This window comes from Aricia agestis, chromosome 15 (genome assembly GCF_905147365.1).
Source record: "Aricia agestis chromosome 15, ilAriAges1.1, whole genome shotgun sequence".
Taxonomy (NCBI): Eukaryota; Metazoa; Arthropoda; class Insecta; order Lepidoptera; family Lycaenidae; genus Aricia; species Aricia agestis.
Genome location: NC_056420.1, coordinates 681782 through 700297, shown reverse-complemented (window position 1 = coordinate 700297; position 18516 = coordinate 681782). Strand labels below are relative to the sequence as shown.

The following is an 18516-nucleotide window of genomic DNA, read 5'->3' as shown; positions in this document are numbered from 1 at the left end:
TTTATATTAATTATTTTCTAGTTCTAAATAAATATCCACAGTAAATTTTAGCCAGCATTTTAATTATTTCATTGGCCCATTTAAGACTTTTACAAATCTTGACTCCTGGCGTAGGCCGGCCGCTAGCCGCGACCGGCCTCCCCTCTCGCTCCGCTAGGACTGGTTTAGACGATCGCTGCGCGGATCGCCCGCTCCGCCGGCTGCGCCCCGCGCCCCACCTGCCGCACCCCTCTCGCCGTGGTCTCGAACATCCTGGGCCCCCTTGGAAGAAGCTGGTGCTTCTTCCAAAGCATCTGCATCGTCAGGAAGGGGGCACACTTTGTTTAGTGCGCGACGTTCGACGCCCTTGTAGGTGGTGAAGTCGGCAACGCGGCAGACTCCATCCTTGCCAGGATATAGCCGGTGGACCCTGCCCAGTCTCCACTTCATGGGAGGTAAATTATCTTCCTTGAATACGACCATTGATCCTTCTTGGAGTCCTCTATATGGAGATCGCCACTTCGTTTTCCTTTGCAGCTCGGATAGGTACTCGTGATACCACCTTTTCCAGAAATCCTCTCTTAGGTTTTCTATTAACTGGTATCTCGTTCTGATTTTTCTTTCAGGTGTAGTCGGAGGCGATGGAAGTGACGTTAGCGGCCGCCCGATCAGGAAGTGCCCTGGGGTCAAGGGAGAAAAGTCGTTGGGGTTACATGATAAAGGAGTGAGGGGTCGGGAATTGAGGACGGCTTCGATCTGTGTACAAAGCGTACTCAATTCCTCAAACGTTAAACTAACATTTCCGACAATTCTCTTTAAGTGAAATTTTGTGCTTTTAACAGAGGCCTCCCATAAGCCGCCAAAATTTGGCGAATAGGGGGGATTAAAAATGAAGCGAATGCCCTCCTCTGCAGTGAAATTATAAATTGAATTAATGCCTGCCTTTAATACTCTGTTTAATTCATTATTGGCACCTACATAATTAGTAGCATTATCACAATGAATTTGGCTTGGTTTACCTCTGCATGATATAAATCTACGAAGGCAAGAAATGAAAGCATTTGTTGTGAGATCACTTACAATTTCTAAGTGTAATGCTTTAGTACAGAAACAAACGAATAGACAGATATAGCTTTTAGATATTCTATTACCACGGCCAGTTTTGCTCGAAATTAAAATGGGGCCCGCAAAATCGGTCCCACAGATTTGGAAAGGATAATTTCTAGTTACTCTACTGGCCGGTAGATGGCCCATCAACGGCTCCATAGTTTTGCCTCGAAATCGGGTACATATGACACATTGTCGTACTACTTTACGTGCTAACGTTCTTCCTCCCAGAGGCCAAAACTGATCTCTAAGACTGGCCAGGAGCAGTTGAGGGCCAGCGTGCAGTAAGCGTAGGTGCTCGGCTCGCATCAACAGTTTCGTGAAATAATGTTTTCCATCTAGCAACACAGGATGTTTCTTTTCGAAATTGAAGTCTGTATTGCTGAGCCGGCCACCCACTCTTAATACACCGCTGTCGTCGATGAATGGAGACAACTGTAACAAAGTGGAAGAGGTAAGTTTTTTATCCTTTTTAATTAAGTTGATTTCATTTAAGAATGTATCTGATTGGGCTATTTTAATAAGTGTTATCAAGGATTGTTTAAGTTCGGTTTCTGTTAAAGAGCCTGTAATTTTATTATTTTTATTCTTACAATTATTTATGAATCTGTGTACATATGCAAATATTCTTTTTAATTTTAATGAATTTGAATAGTTTTCGAAGTTAATTAATTGTATGTTTTTATTGTTTTCAGGTTCGTTTATTATTTGTAGAACTTTTAGTTCAGATAAGTCTTTAGTTGTTGTTTTAGGCGTTTGAGGCCACTGGGACTCGTTAGATTTTAGGTACTCCGGGCCTTCCCACCATTTTAAACAGGAAATAAGGTTGCGCGCTTCGGTGCCTCTAGACGCCATGTCGGATGGATTTAATTCGGTTGGTACATACCTCCACTCACTCCTACTTGTGAGTTCGTGAATCTCATGAATTCGATTACAGACAAACGCCTTAAGAAGCCTTGGTTGGGTTTTTATCCAGCCAAGGGTTATGGTCGAGTCTGACCAGAAAGTTTTCTTCTGAATATTACAACGGAGAGCTGTACTAACCCTTGCTACAAGTCGAGCACCTAGTAACGCCGCGCATAGCTCAAGCCGTGGTATAGTTACGGTTTTCATAGGAGCAACCCGGGTCTTCGAGCAGAGAAGTCTAACTACGATTTTGTTAGAAACTCGGTCAGTGGTGCGCACGTACACACATGCAGCGTACGCATCCTGTGAAGCGTCAACAAAGCAGTGAAGTTCACAATTTGTTGAAGAGGAAATCAGTACGTGTCTAGGAACCGATACTGAAAGTAAGGTATGTATATTTTTACTTAAATTATGCCAAATATTCTTTATGTTATTTGGTACGGGTTCATCCCAACTTAAGTTAAGTTGCCATAATTTTTGTAACAATATTTTTAGTGTTACAGTACATGCACTAAGTAGGCCCAGAGTATCAAATATCTTACAAGTATTAGATAGAATTGTTCTTTTTGTAATCCTATCAGACGTGTTATCAATATTTATAGAAAACATTAATAAATCTGTATCAGGCACCCAACGAATACCTAAAACACTCGACTCTTTATTTAAGTCCAAAGACTGAGTTTCTGTTTTTTCAATGTGTATATTAGGACAATTTGTGCGGAACTTGTGAAGAGGAAAACACGCTGAAGCTAAAGTATTAGTTACTCCTTTCTTAATATGTGCTAATTCGCTTTCAGACGATGCCCCTGTCAATAAGTCGTCGACATAAAAATCATTTTTTATTACTTCTGACACAACAGGGTCAGAACATTCTATGGCTAGCTGAAGAAGACAGCGAGTGCTTAAAAAAGGAGCTGAAGCGGTTCCATACGTAACCGTATTTAATTGAAAAGTACTTAGGGGTTTTGTTTCCTCATCGCGCCACAGTATAAGCTGAAGGTGGCGTTGGGATGGCTGCAAATTAATTTGTCTATACATTTTTGTTATATCGCCTGTTAAGACGTACTTATGTTCGCGAAAACGAATCAAAATGCTAAAGAGATCATCCTGTACTACCGGACCTATTCCTTGTATATCATTCAGTGACTTGTTTGATGTAGTTTTTGCCGACGCATCAAAAACTACGCGTACCTTTGTAGTTTCGCTGCTATCACGAATTACAGCGTGGTGTGGTAGGTAATAACCAAAATCTGGTTTTTTAACCTTCGATAAATGACGTAAAGATTCATACTCTTTAATGAATTGAGTGTATTGTTCTTTAAGTTCAGGATTTTTATTTAACCGTTTTTCTAAATTAAAGAATCGTTTTGCTGCCATTTTATAAGAATCACCAAGTGACGTTTCAGGTTCCTTAATAGGCATTAACACGGAAAATCGCCCATCAGGCTGACGTTGAAAATGTTTAACGAAATGTTCCTCACAAAATTCCTCGTCGGCTGAGAGTGGACATTTTGTGAGTGGAACTTCTTCAAGGTTCCAAAATCGTGTCATGTCTTCATGAATTTGTTTTGTGAAGTTACAGTGGACTGCCTTCTTATTAGGTTTAAGGCCAATAGGGCCGGCTAATACCCAGCCAAACTGAGTACTTTGAAGAGTAGGCATATTAGGGCCTAAAGAAATTTTTTCAGGAAGTAAAATTTCAAAGAACACATCAGCCCCTAACAGCATATCAATATCTGCAGGGCGGTAAAAATTAGGATCAGCTAACTGGAGTTTATGAGGTAAGTTTAACTGAGTTATATTAACTGGCGAATTAGGTAATTGCCCAGTTATCTTAGGTAAAATTAAGCATTTTAGGTTTTTATGAAAAGGACTAGTTATGGAACTAATGTTTACGTACAACTGTCCGAAATAGGTACAGGAACATTATTAATGCCTGATATTATTAAGGAATCAGGATTACGATTAATAAGTCCTATTTTTTGTTTTAGGTTTTTAGTCATAAAGGAAGACTGGCTGCCAGCGTCGAGTAAAGCACGGGCAAGGTAAGTATTTTTATTTACAGGGTTGGTGACTTCTACTAAAGCAGTACCAAGAAGAACCTGTCCAGTAGAATATACTGACATGGAAACCGGTGAAGATTGGGGAGAAATATCGTTATTATTTGTTGCATTGTCAGAAATTTCATCAAGATTCTTATGTAACATAGTGTTATGTTTTTCGTTACATAATCGACAAGAGCCTAAGCGACAATCCTGGGCCTTGTGGCCTCGGCGTAAACAATTTGAACAAAGTTTTAATTTCGTGACCTCAATGTTTTTGCGTTCAGGAGAATAGGATTGGAAAATACTACAATCTACTATCCTATGAGCTTGTTTACAAAGAGGGCAAGAAGTTGAATTAAAATGTTTAAGTTTAGAAGTGAAAAAACTTTTTTGTTCATGTTTATTACTTTGGTATGCATTTTTATTTTCATATTTTTCATTTCTATTAGCTACTATGGTTTCAAGAATGTCGGCTCTATTGCGAAGAAATTCTATAAATTCACTTAACAGTGGCAAGTCGGATAAATTATTTCGATATTCTTCCCACTTACTGCTAGAAACAGGATCTAGTTTTGTGGAAACCATGTATATAATGAGGGCGTCCCAATTATCAATAGGTTGTCCAAGAGTTTCTAAAGCTCTGAGATTTTTAGTGACAGTATCAATAATGTAACGCAAAGACTTATGCGATTCTTTTGTAATAGGATCAATTTTGAACAAAGCTTTCAAGTGATTATTAATGAGGATTTTTTTATTATCATACCTTTGGCATAATAAATCCCATGCAACTTCATAATTTTGAGAAGTAAACTCAATTGATTTAATAACAAGAGCTGCACCCTTTTCCAAGGAAGACCGCAAATAATGAAATTTATTAATATCGGGGAGCGATTCGTTATTGTGAATCACGGACATAAAAGTATCACGATACTCTAGCCACGAAAAATAGTTCCCGTCAAAAGTGGGTAATTTAATTACAGGTAATTTTATGTTAAATTCATTTCGCGAATTAGAACTAACACTTTCACGTCTATTCTCCTTATTAGAGGGATGCGAGCTAATTAAAGACTCTGCGTTTGATATATTTTCATAAAATTTAGTTTCGGTAGCTTCTCTTTCAGTTAATTGCACATCAAGATCAGTACAAATTACTTCAATACGGGATTGACAATTTTCAAATTCAGAAAATAAATTTTCTATTTTAGTTAACCGCAAACGTAATTGCTGAATTTGTGGTAATGTAATATCCGAAAGCTTACCTGTCTGTAATGGAAGCAAAAAATTACTAAAAGTAGTTAAGCGACTTCTAATAGAACCTCGCTGTTTTAATAATTGGGACAGTTCACTATCGGTTTTAGATTTTGCTGTTTCATTTTTAAGGTTTTCAGATGTACTAGTCATTTTCTAAAATTTAAGATTTATAGTAGTGCCAAAAAATAAATTAAACAAAGTAAAATATGTGCATCAAACCCAATGGTGAAGCAGGTTGCAGCGGCGGGCAGTTATTGGCAAACGTAGACTGTCGCATGCATGCGTAGCATGCGTTGACCGCGGCATGCAGAGAAGCGCAGACGCCGCACGTGGCAACGGGATGGCGCGCACGCGGCGGGAAGCGAAGAAATAGGTACCGACAACGCCCGGCCCGTGACCCTGAAACGTTCGGCGATACCTTTCACTTTTATGCAATTACAATTACTGATACTAAAAAATAAACACTGGATTCTGGAAGGAAGTACATAAATACTAATTGAAGTGGGACTTAGGCAATGATGTAAAAGTTTTTATATAATGTATATAGAAGTAGGAACAGTTAGGTATTTGTGCAAAATAAAGCGCTTTATTTTAAGAAAGCGATTGCAAACTGCTTAGGATTTTATATGCAAGTGATCGCTTGCATTTAACGTAATGAATGAGACCAAAATTTTTTATGACTATCCGGGAAATAATGTTATTTTTAACGTAAGAAACCGGAAAATACGCTGCACATGAATCGAATAGGAACAAGGAAAGGAAAAAAATGGCACTCCCCTGGTTATCTGGTGGCTGTAGAAACACCCGGCCGCCTCCCAGTCCACGTGGCCGTTTTTTCTTTGTTCTTGAATCTTGTTCTTGCAATTCGAAGATGGCTGCGCGCGCGTCGTCAAACCAGTCCTGTCACGGTCGCCAATTTCTTGTCTGCGAATTAGGGGACAAGAATAAAAACTTCGGGAAAACACAATATGACAGTGTATTATGGCCAAGTTACAAATTGTGTCCCTACTCTTCCCGGGTAGAATCTTGACTCCTGGCGTAGGCCAGCCGCTAGCCGCGACCGGCTGGCGACCACGGCGTGTTCGCCAGCCGGTCGGAATCCCAATTTATTCCGGGGTAAATATTTGAAGTGCGGAAAATCAACGCCCACAAATCAACGCCCACTGGTGAAGTAACTCGTCACACTGCGGAGAGATAAGGCGCGGCGCACACTTGGAAGATAAGGTCATGCACACACTGATTTAGTTAACATTAATTTCATTTATTAGAAATTATACTTATACATAGTTTGTTTGAGGAGATAAGAAATTGCTATGTGCAAAATGCTATCTATAAAATATAGCTCTTAAATAAAATTGCACTAATTGTTTATTCTATTATCCGTTTTGACAATGTTCATTGTTCAGCTTAGAAGAAACATGTTTTACTGACACAATAATTATTTATTATTAGCGACAGTAGTATTAGTCGCGAAGTTCACTCGGTTAAATTGGATGAGGTAATCGACGGCTGCGTACACTGTACACTGTACAACATATTCTAGCAATAACGTACAACACCAAAACATATCCATACACGTCTGATCATAATCTACCAATTTCTGATCTGCCCAACGGGGCAAAAAAAGGCTTGCCTCACCAAAAAGGCTTTAAAATCGAACACAGCCCTAGCCCCTTTGCTGAGCGAGTTGTACACGACAGAGTATACTATTAACTTGTCAATACAGTTACTAAATTTGGTGTTTAACAAATTTTAACTGAACACTCATTAAAAATTCTCCACTTTTATAGGAAATTCAATTCCAAAATAAACCGAAACGAGGTCCTTATTCTTTTATTTACATTACAGTTTAACAAAACGGTGTTCGTTGGTTAGTTTCACGTTACACTCTACTAACGCAAATTTACGCTTACATAAGGACGGCCGCACCCTTTTGCAAAATTTTAATTATCACATAAATTATAGTATTTATTGTAAATAGTAATCTAGGATATTGCTATTATAGGTATGCTAAGTATCAAATTTGATCCCTCAGATAACGGAGATGTTTCTTTTGAATTCTTAAATATTATGAGGCGGTAAACTTTATTGGCATCGAAAAGGCTTATAAAGGCTTATCGATGATATTTAGCATATAAAATATTAGATTCGGATTAAAGAACGCAGAATATTTTATTTCACTAAAAAGTGCGGTCCTGGCGTTATTTAATTAATTTTGTAATACTATCAATTATTACATTATATCTAATAGGTACTAGCTGTCCCGGTGAACTTCGTACTTCGAACACTTTAAAACCTTCCCTGGACTTCTACGAATATTTCAAGACTAAAATCAGCCCAATCCGTTCAGCCGTTTTCGAGTTTTAGCGTTACTGACACATTTGAAAATCCATTTTTTTATATGTATAGACTAGAATATATCTAAATAAAGCAAATACACAAAAATTTAACAAAGAGATGTACGTTATTATGAGAACATTCAAAGTTTCCGCAACAATTGTTCAAGTTTAATGTGAAGCGTGCGCCCGTACTTATTGGTGGAACAAATTACACAGTCAACGGGAGTCCGCTGAAAAATCTCAACGAATTTATTTTCGCCCGTCCTCTCCGCGAGCCCGGCCATTTCAGGGAACGAGCTGGACGATCGCCTGATGGTACGGATAGATACAGTTACTTCCTGGCTACTACCAAAAGTTTGCATTTGTACTGAGACGCCTCAAAATATTTATACACAAGAAAGTGACCGCAACGACTACAAAGACGTTGATGCACGCACGATTTAGAGGTGCTACTAAGTTTTCATCAGCCAATCACAGTCTAGTGTTTATAACTGAAAATATTCATTTTATTTGCATTCATGTGTAAAATCGTTCTTTAACCTTTTTTATAAGTCACTGAGGTCAAGACATCTCCAACCGTAGTAAAACTACATTTATGGGCTTAATCGTAGTTTATTTTATAGTTTTCAATTTGTGATTCCTTTCATGGCCGAATAAAATACAGTAAAGCTGATATTTTGTGCAATATAAAATTGTATTATTTTTGTAATTTTAATACATTTAACTTACAAATAAAGCGATTGACCATGCGCATGTTAAAATAATATTAATAATAAAACCTCCAAAAAACAAAAAATAAACAAGAAGAACATAGTAATTACTAAAGTACATAGAAAATTTTAATTAAAATTTTGCACTCACTGAAATGTGTAAATATAAGAACGGCCTTTCTTTTTCTTCTTTTACTTTTGTAAAAAATAAATGTAAAGTTCAAACCGGCCACTATGGACGTATTAAGAGAATAAATTTAATAATTAAAAAAATACAATCATTTTAGTAATTAAAAGTTTAGCAAGGATTTATAACAATCATTAAAAATTAATAAGGTTTTATGATATACTATTCTAAAATAAAAGAATTGTAATTTTGGTAAAAAGATCTCTAACTAATTTCCATCAAACGGGCTTATGTAGAAATATGAATTCACGTTGAAATTATTAAAATCATAACGTTGGTGCTTAAAATATAAAATACACAAAAATACGATAGACGAATTCCCACAAATATTCCACAGTTTAACATTAACATTAACTTTTGCCATTTCAATGGATCCTAATAAAATTACTGGAGTGGAAACATTTTTTTACAACTCGCGGAGAAAAGCAAAAGATATTTCTCCCGCGAAAATGTAAACTCCACAAAAACATGCTTCTATTTTATTAATTTTGTGTTTCTTATCGTCTCGGAATATATTTGTAAAGATATTATAAAATATATAATTGGTTTCGGGGATCGTAACAAGTCTAAGATAATATTATTGGGTATCTGCGGACGATTAAAACCAAAAATCCTTAGTTTTCTTCTTTGCTTTTAAGCCATAATAATATTTATTTAGTTAGTATCTATGGTATAAATAAGTTGTTTGACAAAATATTTTTATTAATTTAAGTCATACAGAAATTGATGACGTTCTTTGATAATAAGATATTAAAAGATACATAATAATATGATATTAATAAACTTGTTCGGCGTGCATCCGTTGTCTGATTGCCATAACACAAGTTACTTAGCATGGGATTAGACGACGTGATGTACGCTACCTAGCTTTTATTACTATTGTATATTATTGTATGCTTATTAAAGAATTTCAAGATAAGATTTTCCCACTTTGGTCCATTATGGTCGATGGACAAAATAAGTACATGAGTGAACGTGTACAGAGACGTCCATACTTCCATACTAATATTATAAATGCGAAGGTGTGTCTCTCTGTCTGTTACCTCGTCACGCCCAAACCACCGGACCAATTTTGCTGACATTTGGTTTTGGGCGCAACTGAGTTGTGGGCGTCATCTCGTTTATTCGTCTATGATTATAGTCCATGCTTATACTCTGCTCTGCCATCAAGATGGCAATCATTCATAGCTTAGCTTCGTGGGTACCGCCGAGATCAGACGGCACAAAACAAAATCTCGGCGGTACCCACGAAGCTAAGCTATGAAGATAACTTACTTTCCCTCCTTTTTCTATGTCATGGTCATGGCTCAAGGTGAAATTGTGTGACATAATATATTATTGTTACCCTTATCTTATTCTACCTAAGTACCAGTAAGTAAACATTTAACCGAGAAAAATCTCTTTTATTAACGTTCGTAATCCACGCAACTTTTAAACTTTGGTAATAAAACATAGTTGTGAAGTAATAAACAATGTATCTTTATAAACACGAATAAACTTGTAACGTATTATGAAACATAATATCGGATAAATTGGTGCACCTTGGGTACACCCTGTAGCCGGCAGCGCTGCAGCGCCGCTTACTATGTAGAGCCGCAGCGCAAAATGTTTGCGCTGCAAATTAAGGTACAAGTTAGAACCGAGCTACACTACGACGTGTCGTCGCGACACTACTGGTTTCTATGAAACATCCTCCGCAGCTAGGGACACGAAGCTAGCGACACATCGTCTGCTGTCGCTTCATGTAGCCAGCTTGTACCTTTACAGATTTTGAGTGCAGTATACGGCCAAATTCTATATACGAGAGAACAACAATCCACTTGCTGTATTACAAATTGTTAAAGGAGCAGTTGGGGCGGGCCGCATCGCATGGACGCAAATCCGTCTCGCTAGAATGCGAGTCGCTACCGGGTCCGATACAGAGTGCGATATTTCATTCACATAAAATATGTGAAGCGACTTGAGCGGATTATTGCGCTCCACCCTACATGCTGCGGCACGGAAATATGTGCGCTATCTTTATCAGAAAGCGGTTTAGTAGTGCTAACAGCGCTTTATTGCTACCGCCACCGCTTTCATTACCCAGCGTGTGGCTATTTATTTGGCCTTAAATTTCACTTCCGGCTACATTATAGTGGATTGTAGAGGCAAATAGAGATTTTCAAATGTAAAATTGTAGTTCGAATAGATTGGTGTCACACTCATTCTTAGTAAAAGTAATGGGGACCACACCAGTTTTGGTGACGTTGGTTCATCAAAATCAGGCCAGCTATGGCCTACTATGGGTATTTTTATATTTCCTTTCTTAGAAATCCGTTTTTGTAATGTCCAGAGGAATTAAAACGACGCATTACAAATTGCATTTAAATAGCAGAATTGCCAACAAATATTTACATTGTTACTAAATGGGAGCATATCTTTGATCAATGCAAACTACAACAGAGTACAGACTCGATAAACTAAACTATAATAGTTCTGAGAACATGATAAATTACTTCATGGAACTCCAACCAGCATCCGTCTCCCGCAACTCTTGTACAATTTGTTTACGAAAACTTCGCGGGAGTGAGCGCTCAAGTATTAAAAGTGCAACTACAAAATAAAATGATTATACAAGTATTCTTCGCCTCACCGCAAGGAAGTTAGGGGGTTTCATACTAGTAGCGGAAACCGCGCGGGCTGTTGAAGGTAAGTTTCCAAAGGCCCCCATATACCTGACATAGAATCTGCTAGACTTGATCTAACTAGTTTTGTGTTTTCTCCTGTCTGTTCACAAGTTCAATCAGTTTGGCCTGTCATCAGTCCGGCAAGGAACGATCTGTTTCTCCGCATATTATACTCGTAGGTCCTTGAGGGACAGATTTTCGTACAAATTTGTGATGTGACTTGTCGTGTTGGTCAATGTTTGTTAACAGGTCGGGTTAGTCGGACATGTGACGCGAATTCTTCCACAATAACCCAATCGGTAATTCTATCATAGTACACGGAGGTGCCACATTCTCATACGAAATTAATGCTTTGTTTCTTGTTTGATTTATAATAAACGGACTGGCTGTTTGTTATAAAGCAACAATGCTATCGCATAAGAGATACAGCTGCATTAATGACTACAATTACATTAAAAATGGACGTACATGTATTTTGAAAAATTGTACCAGTATAACCGCGATCATGACGCTTCGACCTCACCAATTTAATCAACAATCGCATCACAGTGCACCATTTGCATACCATTACTATAAATCCGACTGAACGAGTGTGCTTTTCGCCTTAGAGCCTCAGAAAAGTCTTAAGTCCACAGAAACTGCGAGCACGGAGTTTGCTACAATTCCCACTAACGAGCTCTCCCCCTAATTAACTATTTGTTTCGGAGTCAAAGAGTCCTCATTTTTTTGATTAGCGCAAGTTTTAAGCTGAGGTGTTTTAATGGCGGGCAACTCGTCTAGTTAACTCTTTGCAGTTCCAGCTTCCTTTGTTTAAATGCAGTTCATTTCGTGAAACGAGTAAAACAAGCTTTGGGTAAATCAAACTGTAACAGTGGAGTGGATTACGGAAACCCGATTTTCGAAACTTTTTGTGATATTTAATCCTGTTTTGGCCGTCATGGCGTTTCGTTGCGTTGGAGCACGCAGAAATGACGTTTTGACGTTTTACGTATATATTTTAGGGCAATGATATTCTATGTTACTAACGTAACTAGATTGGAAGTTTACGGTAGCAACGCGTTGCCACTTCGAAGATGCCTGCAGGCATATCTCACATACATAATGACATAACGAATATATTATGACTTGACATTGTCTTTTGAACAAAAAAGTGGTTACGCATTTCTGAGAATCTTTTGTAAGACATTGCTACTCTAGTATTTTAGAAACTCATTGTTTTAGGGTATGATGCGTTGTGTCGTCGCCATTTTTTTACAAAAAGACGAATCGTGTCAAGCAACTGCGCTGTTAAAGTCTTGTGTTCTATTGTTTATATTCTCACTTCTCACGCGTTGTGGCCATGCAGAAGTGTTATTCTCTTCCGACAACGCAATGCACTGTAAGCACTGACCTCTATAATACACTGGACAGGCGATCGCTATCAATAAAATGTTCCTATTTGAAAGTCGCCATATTGGCGCTGATTGATATATGAAAGCAGTAGTGAGTGTACTTGGAACTACTATTTTGCAAATTAGTTCACAATACGCTCACCGCGGCGCTTCAAATTGGCACAAAAAATAGCTGTCATTTTGTACGGTATAGCCTGTCCAGTGTTTTATAGAGGTCAGTGACTGTAAGGCAATCAAACAATGTGGCTTCAGTCTAACACATCTGTGTATGTGACACAGGACGTTCCCACTTATTATTCCTCAGATCTTTGCGACAGAGAAATTGACGATGATGATGATTTTCCATTCATCACTCCTGATACTTTTTCAAGGATAAATATTTGACTTTGATAATTATAATCACTGTTAGAATAGCATTAGAGGTGCTTTATTTGATTCACAGACTAAAGACGTTTCTCGAAAGGCAAAAGGTCTGGAAAATTCCGGGAATTCCCGTCCGCTGAATCTATAGAGTTGGGTTCGGTTTGTCTACAATAATTTTATGATGCTTCACTTACAAAGGATGCTACTGTAAGGTTATTTTTTAAATTAAATTAGACCACTAACTTTTGCCAGTAGCTTTGCTCGCGTAATTTGCGTATCCCTGACTACAGGGGATAGAGAACGTCATGATGAAATTACATTTGGTAGAACAAGTTCTTTTAAATTAAAACTGATCAATCGGGACTAAACGCGACCCATTCTAGTAGTAATGCTACTACGAGTATGTACCTACAAAAAAGAAATGTTAAGTTCTGTTAAAATCTTTTTTTATAAAAACGGGAAGAAAACAAGTAAAAGAGTCACCTGATGCAAATCATGCTCTATACCGTCGTTCATGGACACTCGTCTGTGTCCATGAACGATGACATCTGAAGAGTTGCAGGTGCGTTGCCGGCCTTTTAAGAAGGAATACGCTCTCTTCTTTTCGGGTTCGCGACACCTTTTCCTTGCTCCGTTGATTTTTTGAGTTGGTCACCCTCCTAATTTCAAACACTTTTAATTACTACCGGAGTCCAGAATTTTCATGCGAGCGAGAGAGTATGAGGACTCAAACACGACTTACCAATAACGACTACGAATATTTTGGGGACACAAAGCAAATATCAGAACTACAGCGTGCAGGCTTAACTTGATAAAATTGCAAATAGAGGAATAATTGATTTTTTTAAACCCCGGGCCATGTGTCAGTTGTTTGTGTTATATTAAAACGGTTCATAGTTGTTTTACGTTTGATGAGACACTTATGTAGTCGACATAAGGATTATTCGATACAGACAGAGAGGTAGCATAATTGTGAACTGGTTGTACGGAGATTTTTTTCATATTTTCACTCGCTCTCGTGATAACTTATCTGTGTGCTTTTAGATTACGTTTTTCGTTCGCGTTGAAATATTTTTTTAATTTGTAACAAAGTAATGACGAAATTCGTTTATTTTGTCTGTTCGTGTTATTTTTAAAAACCCAGTAGTAGGTGTTGCGACAAAATTGAAGACACGATTGTGTGAACCGGGTAACTAACATTTTATAACATAAGTTTTCGGTTCAGTTTTTCGTTATAAATTGAGCAAACCATAATTATAACTTACCTGCGTCCTTATCTGGCTCATTTGGGGGCACGACAGTGCCCCCGCCAATTCGAGCAAAAAAGCGGCACGGCCGTACCATCCTTTTCTCGAACCAATTCAGGCTCCTTTTGACCCCCTATAACTTGATTGTGGATAAACCAACAAGCCTGAATTTTCAGTTGCTAAGCAAGCATTCTATAAACACGGTATACTTAAAATTTTATTCAATTTGAACGATTAGTTTAAGAGCTGTAACTTGATAAAGTTTCTTAATTTTGTCACTGACTGACTGACTGACTGACCGATCACCAAAAGTCTAAGGCACTTTTAGCAGACATAGAACCTTCAAACTTAGAATATAGTTAGTGTTTAGTGTCTAAATCAAGGAAAAATTCAAATATTTTAAAATTTCTGTTCAGTTTTCTAGATACACTAACTTCATAAATAACTTTGTAATCCCGTATGAATGTATAGGATTACAAAGTTACATTTGCGGTTTATGAATCATTGTACCCTTACCATCAATATATCCGGTTTATCGTCGGTAAAGAGATGTCTAGCTAGTGTTTAGTGTCTTAATTTAGGAAAAACCTAATAAACATTTCATAATTACTGACCAGTTTTCTTCTTCCTTCTCTAACTTCGTGAATAGCTTTGTAATCCCATAATATAGTATACTAGAGATCGCCCAATGGTCGAAATTCGACCTTAGTTTCAACAACATTAGGACTACTATATTTTGTAAAAAAATATTGACTTTATCATATTTTTTCAACTCTCGTCTCTGGGACACAGCTGATCTCAGACTGGCCGTGTTAGCATTGTCTAATAGTATCTAAGATTCAATACAAAATACTATAATCCATTTTCAATTTGTCACCTCGTTGTCAACAGACTTCAACCATAAATAAAAGAGTATATTTCGTATGTATAGGCTTGTCACTCAAAAATCTGTCATTTTCTTAGTGTGTGTGTTGTAGTGTGTGTAATGTTTTATTTGTTAAAAAAATGTATGATAAAAGCATAATTTCAAAATAATATTAGCTCGATGCACTCCTTCACTATATAAACTATAACTGTGCAAAATTTCATTCAACTACGTTTCCCCATTTTTCGTCAAAAGGGATACAAAGTTTTTGGCTCACGTATTAATATATAGATGTATAAGATTACAAAGTTACATTAATTGCAAATTATGAATCATTGTACCGGTACTATCGACATTACCGTACGTATTTTCGAAGGAGTAATAAGCACTAGCTTTTGCCCGCGGCTTCGCTCGCGTGGAATTCAAAAATCGCGTAAAATACGAATATTCTTGTAAACCTCCTTTGGAAACCTGACGTTTTTCCAAGACCAAAAGTAGCCTATGTTACTTTTCATCCTTTCAACTAAGTCTACGTCAAAAATCAAGTCGATTGGTTGCTTCTCTAGGCCGTGAAGGAAGGACAAACAAACACACTTTCGCATTTATAATAATATTAGTATGGATATTGGATAGTCATGAAAGGCAAGTAGTATAGTAATACTGTATGTACATAATGATTATATTATTATCTGTTGTAAGTTTTATTTGTTTCATATAAAAGTCTTTATTGATATTTATACTTAGTAGTAAAAGGTACCATAAAGGAGAAAAGTAGGACTCTACAAAAAGAAGTGAGATCCCATCAAAAACACCAACCAAGTCTCGCAACTCAGTTTTTATACCGTAAAAATTTATGTGATCCATGCAATACTAAGTCGGTTAATTTATTCAGTCGTAGGGGACCTTCTGTCTCAAGTTAGTACGTAAGTTATTATCATAGCAATAATAAAAATATTTTACGTTTTAAATTCCTTTATCCTCGCTTAGCATCTCCAAAAACCTTCAGCGTACTAACTCGAAGAGGCTTATCTTTAACCAATGTGATATCGAAAATATTAAGCGTGAACTAAACCCCGTAGACTGGCCGTACATTTTATCCTCCAAAGACGTGAATGAGTGCACCGAGACTTTTTATGATACATTATGTAATATAATTAAAAAACACACTCCTATTTCTTCATATAAATCGTCATCATAGACTATTTGGTATAATAAAGCCTTAATCAAATGTAACCAAGAGAAAAATAAGTTTCATAAATTGTTAAAAAAATACGGAAATCCCCGTGACTACGATGTCTTTTCAATGCAACGACACAGATGTAAAATTCTCACCAAAACATGCTATGACAAGTTTATTTCAGGTACAGAGAACTCGCTTAAGAAGGATATTAAATCCTTCTGTAGGTTTGTTAACGGCAGAAAAGGTCAAATCACTGTATCCAACACCATGAGCTATGAAGGGCTGACATCGTCTAAAGGTCAAGAAATCTGTAATCTTTTTTCGAAATATTTTAGCTCAGTTTTTAATATTGATTATGATAGTGGTGGTGACTGTGATGATAGAACTAACCACTCAAGTCCATTTAGCAATCCCCTTACTAGAACTCTATCACAAATATCAATCGAGCGGAAGGCTATATTGCTACAAATAAAACAATTGGATGCTAATAAGGGAGCAGGCCCGGACTTGCTTTCTCCTTCATTCTTAAAACGTATTGCCAAAGAATTATCTACTCCATTACACATCATTTACAATATGTCGTTAGTGTGTGGTATCTTCCCTGATCGATGGAAGATGGGAGAGACCCATCGAGGATTACCGACATAACCCGGGCCGAACAAGTTCAAAATACCACAACAGGCTTTTAGAATATGGCTGGTTTTATAGTTAAGCGTTTCGGCAGCGCCGTTGGAGCGCCGCGCGTTCGAAGATGTATGGGGGTAGTAGTTGCGTTTCTAAGTCGCGCGCTTGAGCAGCGCCGTTCGCCCGTATGTTCGTTACATCTTTGAACGCGCGCGCTCCGACGGCGCTGCCGAAACGCGTGACTGTAAAACCAGCCTATGAAATGGAGACCCTTGAAAGCCGACGCATTTATTTCGATTTAATATACTTTTACAAAATTATTCATTATATTATAGAATCTCCGGATCTCCTCTCAAACATCAACTTTAATATTAAATTTAGCGCTCGCAGGGCTAAACGCACAAACGTTTTTGCTCTGCAAGTGTATAAAAATAACATCTCCTACTTTAACCCGTTGACGCGCATGGCCAGGCAATACAATGTTTTAGCTAAAGATTATATTGAATTGGACATTTTTAATAAAAACTCTAAATCATTTTCGACAATTCTAAAAGACATCCTCCATATCCTGTTTATTCTGAACAACTTTGAAGTAGGATGTATAATATAATATTACTACATAACACAATATCATGCTATGATTATTAATATAGTTATAGGAACTTAAATTTGTTAATAAATTTAGATTAGTTGTATGCACATAGTTTTACGTAACAATCCAGCTTAGATACCTATGTAAACAACCGCCTTGTATTATTTTGATGGTACTGTGTATTGTGATTTTCAATAAATAAAAATGAAAAATAAATAGATCGACTTGGACATCGCATGAAAACACTATGTATCTTACAATTTATACATAATTATTATATTATTAGATTGTTTAGTCTATTACGCTCCATGCGATTGATGCAGGCCTGTAGTGCTGTGTGATACTGTATAGTGTTATACTAAACAATCTAATCATGCGATGTCCAAGTTGATCTATATATATTTTTTTTTTATTAAATAACGGGGCTAACGAGCATACGGGTCACCTGATGGTAAGCAACTACCGTCGAACATGGACACTTGCAACATCAGAAGAGCTGCAGGTGCGTTGCCGGCCTTTTAAGAGGGAATACGCTCTTTTCTTGAAGGTTTGCAGGTCGTATCGGTACGGAAATACTGCTGGTGACAGTTCATTCCAGAGTTTTACAGTGCGCGGCAGAAAGTTACGCAAAAAACGCACTGTGGAAGACTGCCACTCATCAAGGTGATGAGGATGGTATGTTTTTCGCGTGGGACGATAGCGAAAAGTTGCAGGTGGTATGATTCCGAACAATTCCTCAGAGCACTCCCCGTGATACAACCGATAGAGGATGCAGAGTGAAGCTACATCTCGGCGTAATTCCAGGGGGTCCAAGCTGTTTGAAACACTATGGCAGTCAACAATTCGAGCAGCCCTTCGTTGGATACGATCCAGAGGGAGCAGTTGGTATTTTGGCGCCCCTGCCCAGAGATGAGAACAATATTCCATATGAGGCCGAACCTGCGCCTTGTAGAGTTGTAGGCGTTGGTCCGGACTGAAGTACTGTCTCGCTCTGTTAAGAACACCAAGCTTCTTCGAGGCTAATTTGGCCTTACCCTCAAGATGATATCGGAACTGGACTTCGC

General features: G+C 37.6%; 2 protein-coding genes across 2 annotated transcripts; both read right to left on the bottom strand.

Annotated features, from left to right (window-relative positions):
* Positions 1-107: 107 nt before the first annotated feature.
* Positions 108-1006, bottom strand: LOC121734418. Its single transcript, XM_042125028.1, has 2 exons — positions 999-1006; positions 108-811 (listed from the first exon to the last, which is right to left on the bottom strand). The coding sequence occupies exons 1-2, from the start codon at positions 1004-1006 to the stop codon at positions 154-156; spliced, it is 666 nt and encodes a 221-aa protein (XP_041980962.1). The 3' UTR covers positions 108-153.
* Positions 1007-3884: 2878 nt separating this feature from the next.
* On the bottom strand, positions 3885-5497 carry LOC121734417. Its single transcript, XM_042125027.1, has one exon. The coding sequence runs from the start codon at positions 5436-5438 to the stop codon at positions 3885-3887; it is 1554 nt and encodes a 517-aa protein (XP_041980961.1). The 5' UTR covers positions 5439-5497.
* Between the last annotated feature and the right edge of the window lie 13019 nt (positions 5498-18516).

Excerpts from the sequence above, each read along its gene's own strand:
- LOC121734417 (XM_042125027.1), bottom strand. The coding sequence starts at position 5,438 with ATGACTAGTACATCTGAAAACCTTAAAAATGAAACAGCAAAATCTAAA.